This window comes from Catharus ustulatus, chromosome 5 (assembly GCF_009819885.2).
Source record: "Catharus ustulatus isolate bCatUst1 chromosome 5, bCatUst1.pri.v2, whole genome shotgun sequence".
Lineage (NCBI taxonomy): Eukaryota > Metazoa > Chordata > Aves > Passeriformes > Turdidae > Catharus > Catharus ustulatus.
The window spans coordinates 64,819,074-64,831,629 of record NC_046225.1 but is presented as its reverse complement, the minus strand read 5'-3'; the positions used below and the strand labels follow the sequence as shown (position 1 = coordinate 64,831,629).

Sequence of the window (12,556 nt, the reverse complement as noted above, 5' to 3'; positions counted from 1 at the left end):
TCAATCGGCCCCTCTCACAATCTCAGAATATAAAGTTTATCCAAAAAGTACCATGTTCCCCATTTATACTGACTGATTTCTAGCAATTGCCTTAAGGGCACTGCCGTGCTTAGAAAGCAGGTCAAAAGCATGCAAATGTTTTCACCGAGTAGTTTAAAATGGCATTGACTCTTGGCAAGCTGGTTACTCAGGAAAAATTATGATTTGATTCACACAACCTAAAATACATCTGCTTATGACTGATTTGTGTTTCAGGCCTTGATGCCTTCACATCCACTTTAAAAGACACACCTTTAATGCTTCTTAACAAATATGGTTTTCCTGTCACGTTTGTCCAAACAGAAGAGCTGCAGTGGTTTGTCCCTGCCTTGGGTTCACCTTGGCTGGCCACAAATCAAGCTATTCTCTCACTGCCCCATCTTAGCAGGACAGAAGGAGAAAATTTAATGAAAAGCTCAAGAGTGGAGATAAAGACAAGGAGGTCACTCATTAATTCCTGTTACACGTAAAACAGACTTGGCTTGGGGAAGAGTAATTTAATTTATTGGTAATGAATAAGAGAGTAGGATGATGCCTCACCATGGGCTGCACTGGGGCTGCAGGAATGTCTCTGCTCTGGCACCTGGAGCACCTCTTCCCCTCCTGCTCTGACCTTGGTGTCTGCAGGGCTGCTCCTCTCTCATTCTCACCCCTTTCTCTCACACCTGTAGCACACTTTTTACCCTTTCTCTAATCTGTTATCACAGAGGCACCACCAGCATCACTCACAGGCTCAGTTTGGCCAGCAGAGCGTTTTCCTTGGAGCTGGCTCTGTCTGACATGAGGGCAGCTCCTGGTCTCATCCCTGACTGCTCCTGCTACCAAACCTTGCCATACAAACCAGTCACACACACCATCACACAGAAACAAAATCTTTTTCGAGTGACTAAGTCAAACATAAGCATAACTGCCCATACAGATTCTTGGCTTTACACACAAGTTAAAAATTCAATGACAAAGGCTCAATGAAATCCTCTTTGCATTTTTCTCCTTCAGGACATAACATGGCTGAAATCCTCTCTTTCACCTGACACTTGAATAGCCAAGCCCCCACTTCATTTGACATAAATGGGTACAGCTGTGACTGAGTATCTGTATAGAATTTCATGATGAGACCAGAACCTTGCCCCCTGAGAACAACTGCTTCATCAAAATAAACTCATCATTTTTTATTTTTATGTTCTCACCTCTTAAGAAAATGGAAAACCTGCAGCTAAAAATAAGAGCAACAGATACCCATAGCATAGAATCCAAATATCTGAGTGAGTCAAGGATATAGAATTCCTAAGGCTCTAGATAGTCACAAAAGAAATGTGTTGGGCCTAATTCTCTGGTAATTACCAATTCATTTCTCACTGTCCCAGGGTATATTTTTGCTGGTGTAGACAGCTGATTCACAATCTATTCTTTTCTAATGTATTACTAAGGCCTATTTTGAGAAATCAAAAGGATTTCTCAATGTTGCATAAGCCTTGGGGATTGAGATGAATAGCAGCAGACCTAGAGGAATCCCAAACTCCACTACTCTTTCTTCCTACCAAGGATTACTACATAATACAGCACTTTTTAAAATGGGCTTCACACACAAAAGCAGCTATATACCATGTAATGGGTGGGTGTTTGATGTCTGGCCAGGATAGCTCATATCTTTGCATTCCATGCTACAAATGCACTGAAAACTGAAAAAGGCACTTATAAAGGATGGGTGCTATAACATCTCTTAAACAGAAATCATCACACTGGGGCAAATGCAGTTTGCAGGCAGAAGTAAAACTGGTCACAGCAAGCAAAATTTCTTAATTTCACAGAAAAAGAAGTTGCTCAAAATTAAAAAAAAAAAAAGGCTAATTAGTATTTATATAGAAATAAAATATTTATCCTCTATATGTTGACACAATTTTTTTTTAATTACAGTGTGACATAGTATTTTAATTTTTTGTTAGCTTCAAATCTGCCTTTCATGCTTTTGCTTTATAGCTTTTTTGTTTTTAACTTTCTTTTCCAAAGAATAAGTGAAACAAATAGGAAAATCAGCTAGGATAGTGTAAAAGATCACACAGTATCACAGAAGAAAGAAAATATTCTGTGCTACTAAATTAGAGATAGTTGTATACACTCTCCACTGTTGCCAATAGTATTTTCATTCATCCCACTATCATGAAAGATCAAATTTCACACATAAAATCTAAAAATATATTTAAGGAAGGATCAAGAACACTTGGAAAGCAAATAAACCCTAGAAAATGGTATTAATATTACTTATAAATCTACAATACATATCTGAACATAAATATTTAAAATACTCAGTCTCTACTGATCTTCCTTTAATATAAATACATAACACATTCTGTTAAATTAATTGTATTTAGATTTTCATTGAGCAAAGCAAAAAAAAAAACCTTTTTCAGGAAATGCATGAAGATCTGGCTGCTTCTGGAGGCACAGAAAAAATGGTGTTTCACAAAGCACAGGAAAATATTATGACTGATAATATTTGTAGTTACCAGACTGAAATAAAAATCTTAGGTTACATTATTAACCTCAGTGGCAAAGCTCAAATTGAAATCAAAGAGGAAACATCTGCTAAAGATCTGCCCAGTGAAATGTTCTTGGCACAACCAGCCATGATCAGCAAGAGACATGCCCTCATTTATCATGAGATGTACAATTAGTTTGACACAATGTTTTTAACACATCAGATATACACTGACAGGAAAACAACACTAAAATTGGTGTCCTTCACTCAAACTATTATAAAGCCCAATTCTTACATGGTTTGAAAAAGAATAAACACTTGTTTCTATCTAGCACTCAGATAATTTGGGTGATAAAGGTCATAAAATACTGGAAAGTCTCACATGACAGACAAACTCCCACTGGAAAGCCATCACGTCCAACTCTCCAGTCACAGCTCACTCTTTATGTATTGCATATTTCCATATGAGATAGGAGTAAACTATATATATTTATTTTATGTAAGTTTATGAGAAGGATAATTTGGTAGTGATGCACTAAACATCTGCTTCCAAACCCTTGCTCCTGCTGGCTGATACAGTTTTTGAGAGAAAACACTCCAGTCTATATATAGAAAAGAGGAAAACAACCCCCTAGAAAATATTTCTACCAGTTATAAGTGTACAGAGTCTTCAAATTTGTAATTCTTATTTGTGAGGAATGTGACATTTATGAACAACCATGACTTTGAAGTACTACATTGGAGTTATTCCTATCAAATGATATAAGGAAACATAAGGATTCTGAAACACAGCAAAATACAGGCATAATATTAAACATGCCCTTGTTGACTTTAATCCTTACATACAGAAAACAGTGACAGATTATTTGGGCTGGAGCAAAACTGACACACATTTCAGTGGTTTTCTGTATTTTTCATAATTTAAATGTGCTGTCAGATGAGAAAAAACACCAATAAAAAAGTCTGTGAGAGAGAGACTGCCACTCTTATTTCTTACCTGTTAGTGACTTGGATGGTTTTTAGACTTCATGCATTTTAATATGTTTTTATTAAAGACAGCTAACCACATGCCCTCATGATTTATACCCCCCACAATCTTGCTAGAGAAGAATTGGTTATAAGGCAGACATGACATTTCTGACACACAGTGCTACTTAAAAACAATTATACATTCCCATAAGGTACTTAAAAACCTGCAGTGTATGGCCTATGAAATTCCACCTGCTGTGCAGAAATAAACTGATCAATTAGCTGTTCAAAAACTATACTTTGCAGGAGAAAGTAAGCAGAAAGTGCCTGCTCAACTCAACTGTTTCAGCAGATAAAGTTGAGGCAAACTGGAATAAATCAGATTAATGTTCTACAACCCAACCATAGGCTACTTTTCTAAAATTATGGGCAGTAAGTAGGTTGCAGATTGAAAATGAGGCACTTGGAAATGTGAAAAAGCCTGTCTGTTGTGCCCAGGGCTGATGAGACCCACAGGGCAGCAGGGCAGGTTTGGTCCTGTGATGCCAGCTCTTTTAGACTGTCCATGCTCATGCCCAGGTGTCTCATCACAACCTCCCCCTTCGGCTGCAGCAGCAGCCCGTGAGCCAGCACTCCCTTGGACCAAATTATACCTTGGGCAGTGGCAAATGCATCTGTAGGTACCACAGCACCTCTGTGTGCTTTGTAACCAGGAGTTTAGGCAGGTTTTGGTTTTTTGCATTGTTTTATCCTGAGTACAGCCAGCATGAATATTTATTTCAACACAAGAGTGAAATAACTAGGTGTAAAACTGGGAGGGTCACAGATGAAACCAAGATCAAGTTCTATTGAAATACTGGCACCACCCCCAGCAAAACACAAAATGCCACCAAAAGCCAGATATGTTTCATAGACATATGGAAAATAATACTTTGCACAACTGACAAAGATCAGAGTCCATTTAGAGGTTAAAAGCCATTTAGGGAACACAAGTGTCTAGTGTAGTATGACTTAAAGCTGAAATAAAACAATACATACTTACGTGTTGAAATTACAGTAATTTCACGACTATAAGCCGCACCATTTTGACTAAAACTTTGGTCCGAGCCCAAAGTGCGGCTTATAATCAGGTGCAGCTTATATATGGACAAAGAACGAAAAGTTGATGTTTTAGTTTGGAGGACAGGTGTCTGCTGAGAAAGGCAGGAGCTTCTCTTTGAAATGGAGAATGTAAACTCCCTCCTTCCAAATTGTTGTAATTTTGAAATCAAGGGGCTTTCAGGCAAAAACATGGGAATTAGGAATAACAGTTCTTTAGTAGGGAAAAGAAGAAACAAAGAAACAAACTCCAAACCCTGAAAAAGTCAGAGTACAGCCTGACACCCCGTCAGGCAGGGTGTTGGTAGCAGTCCCATTAAATGGTGGCTGCATCCTCCTGCAGTGACAGATGTGATTCAGTTGGAGCAGTGCTCCTGTACAAGGTGCAGTTTCCCTGTGGAGGTCCAGTGGTGATGTGGAGAAATCCGGTTTTCCTCTGCAGTCCAGTGGAGAAAGGGGCTCCCTTAGTGTCCCCAAACCTCTGTTTTTATTTGGTAAGAAATGTTGGGCTCTTCCCCCTGGCTGGAGCAACTCCCAATGGGATGCAGTAATTTTATCAGTCCCACAGTGGGACTCAATGGCCATTAGCAGAAAATGACTGGCTGGAGGAAGGATGGGTTGTGAAAAGATAAAGAACAATGCCCTGCCTGGTTTCAATGGATGGCCCATTAGCAGAATATCTGCCAATGAGATAAGGATCACTGCCCCCACCCTCAACAGATGGTGATAGAATAGATACCTTTTATCACACCCTGTATTGTAACGTGCAGCTTATAATCAGGTGCAGCTTATGTATGGACAAAGAATGAAAAGTTGCTGGCACCCGGAAGTGCGGCTTATACTCAGTGCGGCTTGTAATCAACAAATTAATGTAAATGTGAAAGGTGGAAGTGAGTGTGAAACTGACCAATTTAAAAAATAAAATTAATTAAAACACTATCAAACTTTTTTTGTTGTTGTTTTAAAGAAGATAATTTCATAATAATTTTATTTGTGCATTAACTTCCTTTTAAACATTTTTTCAACTGCTTAAATCACTTCTTAAATACTTGGTGAGACACATACACAATGTGAGATACCTGCACAATACTTGAGCTGAAAACAAATAATAATTAGATATATATGTCCTCAATAAAGTCATATTTTTCACCAGTTTCCTTAGTAGAGCAAGAATATATATACTCCAGTTAGTAGCTATGATCCAGCCTCTCTTAAAAATTTTTATAGATCTTTCTCTACAAAAAGACTCCTTTCTAAAGATCAATTTCACCAGTAAAATGGAGAGAAATTTCATTCAACATCGCAGCTTTCTTTAAATCTTGGGCTCCACAGATCCAGACCTCTCACCCTTCCATGTGCTGATACTCAGTGTGATCCCTGGCATGACTATGACTTTGCAATAGAGGATACAGAAACATTGCCATCACCTGCAAAGGATGCCAAGGCTCACACAATCCCCATCCATACCACTGCAAACATCTTGGATTAGAATGACATTCTTTCACTGCTCATTTTATTATTTCAAAAATAACAGACTTCTTACCAAAAAAAATGATCTTTAGAAACTCGTTCCTGCAGAAGGTTCCATTTTTTCCCCAAGTCAATAGATACATAAATCTAGAAAAGGAGAAAAACAGGTGATAGGAAACTGATAATACTGTACATCTTCAAAGACAGGCCCTATATCACCGTTAGAAAGACAGATTGCACACAAATTAAACAAGGAAAAAAACAACAAACAAACCCAAAAACACCTTATCAGGAGCTCAGTACCTTGTCTTCAGAGTAACAGCCTTTCATAGAGAAATTATTTCAAAATATCATCCATAATAAAGAAAATTCTACAACAATGATTTTTTGTTTACTGTGAAAACACAATTCATTTGGAGTCAGATTCTTTTTTACCTCAGCATGGTTACACAAGAGGGGTGGTAAAAGGACATTTCTCCTTCTTCCCTTTCATTGACTAAAGAAGCATAAATGTTTCCTTTATTCTTCAAGCCTTAATGCCATAAAAAAAAATTAAGCCAGGAAGTCAATGGCTTTAAAAATCTGCTAAAATAGGACCAAAATATATTACAGAAATGCTTAAGAGATTTGATGAGAGATGCACTTTTGGGCTTGCTCCACAGACACTAATTTGTAACCCACAAGAGGGGGTCCTTCAGCACAGAGGCAGAAGATGGCCTGGAGGAGAAGGATTCCAGCTCCACCTTCTCTGTGAACAGTTCCCCTCTGGTAAAAAAACAAATGCTAATGATATGGATGGATATCAAGAGTGTAGATTAAAGATGTTTTCCCCCAGAATAACGTGGGATCTAAAATAGCTCTTAACCAATCTCCTTCTTTTAGCATTTGCCTTCAAAAAGTGTTTCCTCTAGTTAAAATATGAAGTTCTATCAGACTTCTAAAAAGATAGATTTAAAGTCCCCCGCTGTCTGCATGGATTTATTATTTGATCCAATTTACATAAGATGGATTTTCTCTTGATAACTGTAATGAGGGGGATAAAAAGGCAAGTAAAACTTTCTTCTCTGATGTAGAAGTCACCAACCCAGTAACAGTGTTCTAGGGGAAAGTATCTTATAAGGAGCAGCAAGGAATGTTTATGTTTTAAAATGACAGGTTCAATGACAAAAGAGAAAAACCCCCACAGTTATGTATTATGTTCTACTACAGAAATACAGCAATATTAATATATAAAGGTTGAGGTAACGTAGCATAAACTCTAGGGGTAAATTTGCTGAAGTTTGAATTAGAGAGAAAAGAGAATTTCCCAGTTACTCTGCACTTCACAATGACTGAGCTTCCTTCCATTGCACACTTGATTAAAGCAGATAGACCACAAGGTAGGAAACTACAACAAGGACTCAAACTGCTCACTGTAGTGTTGACCCAGTCCATGCATTGGCAGAAATGATCAGGGATCAAAAACTCTTCATCCTCACAGCTAAATAATGGGGCTGCAGAGCCAGGCTTCTGATTTGCCTGCTAAATTTCTCATACTAATTTTATGTGGTTAAGGATTTGCTGCAAGCAGGGTATTTTACAACATCCTGCTCTGAGCAACCTCCTCGGGAGGATGGATGTGGCTGTGAATGGACTGGACTGTGCAGGGTGACGAACCTAAGCTGCTTACCTCTTCAAACACTTGTCACCTCAGGCATTGCAGAAAAGATAAACATTGGGTTTTCCCAAAAAAGTCCTAAAAAGTCCCTGCTCACCAAGTAACCTCCCTCAGCAGACTGCTTAAATCTGGGAGAGATGATCATTTAATGCACTATCCTAACCCTGCTTAAATCTGGGAGAGATGATCATTTAATGCACTATCCTAACCCTGCTGTCTAAGCTGCAAAGAAAGCTAAAAATTCAGAAGTTTCTAGCAAGAGCAAAGAGAACTATTTAAGATAGGGGACAACACTGGCACATGAACAAAGGGATATATTTTTGTCATAAATGAATTTCAGAAGAAAATGAAAGATTCCTGCCCTTTGAAGTGATGCCTTTACGAGAGAAGCCAAAGGCCAAACCAAATCCACCCCCTCTCCCTCAAACCCAAACTACCTGCTCACACACATTTAAGATCAGAGTCTGGGAGCTTATGAGTGAACAGTTTGGCTTTCTGCAGGGGGAAGAAGCCCCTGCAACCTTACTGCAAGGGAGAGTGAAGTAGGACTAATAAGGCATATTCAAACTGAAATGAAATTTTAACTGACACAGTATTTGAAACAGATAAAAAATAACATGTAACTAACTTACACACACATTGAACTTTCTGTAATAAAAAATCCCCAAATGAACCATATGTATATACTGTTTTTCAACAGGTACATATGATTAAACTATTAAACGAGATTAGATAGGATGTGAAAACAGTTGTTTTAGTGGACAGCTTAAACCTCTGGCCAAAGCAAACAGATCTAATAGGTCTCATAATTCTGCTTATTGTCACTTGTGCAATCAATGTGTGGAAAAGCTTTTTAAAAAATATTAAAAATATTTTTCTGTTTTGCCATTATTTCATCCTTTTTCCTTCCAAATGGATAATTAAAATCTATTGCATCATTGACACTATTTAAAAAAAAAAATCTAGAAGCATTTATGTAGGCTCAGCAAATAGATGATTGTTATTCATTATAACTGAGGGGTAGCCAGAAAAGGAGCATATAGATTTGAGGCAGTAAATGGATTAATCCAACCACATTGACTGGATTTGCATTCATTTACAGTGTCAGCTAGAGGCTAGAGATTTTTCTTAAACAGAATCTTGGGTTCTAAACGAAAGAACAATGCATATTTTGCAATATGAAATAAGCTCTAAATCTAATCAAAAGTTGTGAAAAAGGCCAGAGTTGCTCCAGAAGACAAAGAAGCTTTGCTGACTGATATTTATGAAGGAACCTCATTTCTTGCATTCCTTGCAGTCTCTGAAGTGCCTTTGTAAAAATTCTTTTGAGTAACCAGAGCTAATGGCTTCTCCTGAGTTTTAGACTGTGTTACATTCAGATACTACTTTCTTTTAGGGAAGGTAAAGTCACTTAACTTTACCTAGAGTGTACTGACTCCTCAGGGCAATTTCAGATCAACATTATCTCTCAAGATCATTGATTTTAGTACAGTGACCTTTACTGGTGTCAAGTTACAATTTCGATTTTCAACTCCTTTCTCTGCCAACATCACTTTATCTTCCTCTCCCTTCTAGGCCAAATAGATCAGATTTCATACAAAACATAAGCAGGTTACTGACCCAGTTATAGTCAAAGGCATCCGTCATTCCTACACATCTGAGGTAAAGATGTAGGACTTTATGGGAAGTCTTTATGGTTGACTCTTTTTAGTGTCATTGAAAGCCTGAGAAAAGTCCATCAGATTACCCAACCCTTCCAGCTACTCCTGCAGAATTATTCCTTACCAAATCTTTTTTCATATGTATTTTTTTGAGTTGTTTTTTGTTTTGGTTTTTTTTTGGCCAGTCACATTTAAAGCATGGTAAATCGTAGCATCACTCCTTTGGGGAGATTATCCAAGTATAAAATGCCTGATAGTCTTCCTAACATGCTTTATTCAGCAAAACACACCAACTGCTTCCCTTTGTACTTCTACCTCCTGCTCTCTCCTGACAAACATGTCTACCCAATTCTTGCGGGCTGCACAACTTGTTCAATACAATTTAGACTCTAACACTTCATGATTCTGCCCCTCTGTAACTATAAAAATTCAGTAATTATATCTACAAAAGTCAAACCAGAAAAAAAATATTTTCATAACAAAGGCTTTTCATTACTTCAGGCCTCCCTGAAGTATTTTATTTACATAACATGCATTCAAATTATTTGTAATTGTGTTAGGATCTCAAATCAAAGCTAAGTAAAATATTTAGTGTAATTTGTGACTTGGTTTGGTTTGCTATGTTTTTTAGTCTAGTTCTATCCTTATTTGCAAACTCCTGTAAACATGAATTGCTTTGGGATCAGCTGTTAACTTACGTATTTAGAACCATGTCCAAAAGGGTGACTTGATATGGCATCACTGGAGTCAATGCAGTATTTGGCTGCAGCATGTGCAACTTCTCTGACTTATTTCACTGCCTAAATGTACAATTTCTGTGAGGTATGATGAGGGTAGAATGGACTGCAGTTTACCAATTTAAGTTTAAAACAGGAGTAGTGGTAGAGGTGAGTTAAGGCTGCTACCAGGACCAGAATGACAGGGAGTTTGCGGCTGCAGTTTTGGGATGAGTTGCACACTTACACATGGTGTGCACACTCATCAGTGCTTAGCCCAACCCACCCAGAAAACTGACTTCACAGTTTAACCAGAAGAAATCTGAAAGAGGATGAAAATTTACAAACATGAACACCTCCTGAATCTGAAAGTGATATAAAGCCATCATCAGGGAGGTAATTATTCTACATTTCTACAAAGTCACTGATTCCACAAATCTTATTCTGCTCTATGAGTGTGCAACTTGTTTTGTATGAGTTTATTTTATATCCTGTGAACAGCCTTTGGATGAAATATTTTAACTTCATTAAATTTCTACTGTACTATAAATTGTTCATGGTCACTTTCTAGGGAGGAGCATGTTTCATTATTATTTAACTGTATTATGCAGAAGGATAAATATTCCCAATATCCATATCAACTGAAAATGCCAGGATTGAAATGACCATAATCACAAAGATTTAGACATGAATAAAATAAATATTTAAATAAATCTCAAAACCACTATATGATTCCCTTCTGGGCAATTGGTATTTCATAAAACCCAGCACTAATCAGCATGCCAGAATTGCTTTATAAAATCTTAATAGAGTAATTCCTAAATTTCAAAGAAATCCAGTATCTTCAAGCCTTACCTTGCCTTCCTTGGTATAAGCAAGTACTTTATCTTCTTCTTTTGGGTGAAAAAGGAGAGTTTCCACAAAGAAAGCAATGGGCTGTTTCTGGAAAGTGGCTCCTTCATCTGTGCTTATGAAAAGGCTTTGGTCACGGTCATTATGGGAAGAACTTACAAGAATTATCTAAAAGACAAAAACAACAACACACCTTCAGAAGCCTGATTTCTCTATAACAGACAACACAGCCTTATTTTTTGGGCATGTGTAAATGTCAGATTTTGTACACACCCTACCTTACATATTTAAATTCTGCAGACAAGAAACTCAAGTCACCTAAGAGATAAGGATTGCAAGATTTTATTAATCTTCCCTGACCAAATTTGTGAATGTTACATTCTGTAACTTCTCTTGCAATCACACCAAACTGATTCTGCTCCTCATCTCTGCTCAGAATGACGGCCTTGGGTTTTGGTGCTTGTACAAGGTTCATGAGGCCACATGATAAAATCTCCAGACTAAGGAAAAAAAAATTGAAATACTAGCAATACTGGTATTTTAACATGCCCATATAAATACATCTCTTTATCTAGTGAGGCTACTAAATGTAAAAATGATCATTGCCATAGCAGAAGAATGACTGAGGAGAAATAAGTCCTTTATGATATCTCTCCATTGTTTCACCATTTTCTTGCCTTTATATTTTGAATATAAAGGTAATTCACTTTGATGCAGAAGAATATGCCAATAAATTATTTGCATTTCCTTCTTATGTCCAGACAATGCCTTGACTCAAGATAATATCTTGAGCTGTTTCCTTGGGTGACCTTTATGTCAAGCTTTAACAAACAAAGAAATTCTCCCCACATAATTTAGTCAGAATTTCACTCATTTCAACTTCTTCACCTTTTGCTATCATCATGGTTCTAAAACTGCCAATGTGAGGATCCATTTTGATTGTTTTTGCAGATCAAAAGGGTCCAGTTGGTATTCAAAAACATGCCTTTATCAACTGATAGCCTGCCAACAAACTGGATTTTCAAAGTCCAGCTGGGCTCTCTGTAGCTCACACTTCAAAAACAATTTAAAAAAATCCTTAATTCAAAATGTAGTTAGAATATTCAGCAAATGCTGCAGAAAAAACCACAGAATACTGATGACTGTGATACAGTGACTGTAAATTGCTTACAGAGATAAATGGCAATGAGTTATGCAAACAGAATTACAATAATGTGAATACAGAGAAGGAAAGAGATTAACAAAAACAGTATAATTTTTATATAGTCAGTTTTTTAGAGCAGAGCTGAAGTTAAAATTTTGAAACTTCTAATAAATTATACAGATATGACAGCTGGGCTGAGCTTTTACTGCAATTGGTCTTGGGGGGAAAACCATAAATTCAACATTTATAGATGCTCCAATTTGACAAGTAACTTAAGCATGAGCACTTGTCCTTGAAGCACATACACAGTGGCACTAATTCCAAGGGCTTTGAATACCTCAAATGGGGCACTTATTGAAGTGCATTGTTGAACAAGAGAGACAACTGCAGATTCTGCAGGGTTCATGGTCCTGTGCTGAATTCCCACACTAAAGCATATATTAAAGCAAATCTACACCATTAGCTTCGTGACTA

General features: G+C 37.3%; 1 protein-coding gene across 5 annotated transcripts in view; it reads right to left on the bottom strand.

Moving 5' to 3' along the window:
* Positions 1-12,556, bottom strand: part of SORCS2 (sortilin related VPS10 domain containing receptor 2) — a 594,699-nt gene that overhangs the window by 100,679 nt on the left and 481,464 nt on the right. For all 5 annotated transcript variants that reach the window (XM_033061451.1, XM_033061452.2, XM_033061450.2 and 2 more), the window contains exons 4-5: positions 10,942-11,106; positions 6,126-6,199 (exon numbers count right to left, since the gene is read on the bottom strand). In XM_033061451.1, the coding sequence (XP_032917342.1) occupies positions 6,126-6,199; positions 10,942-11,106 (239 nt within the window). The remainder of the gene's footprint in view (positions 1-6,125; positions 6,200-10,941; positions 11,107-12,556) is intronic.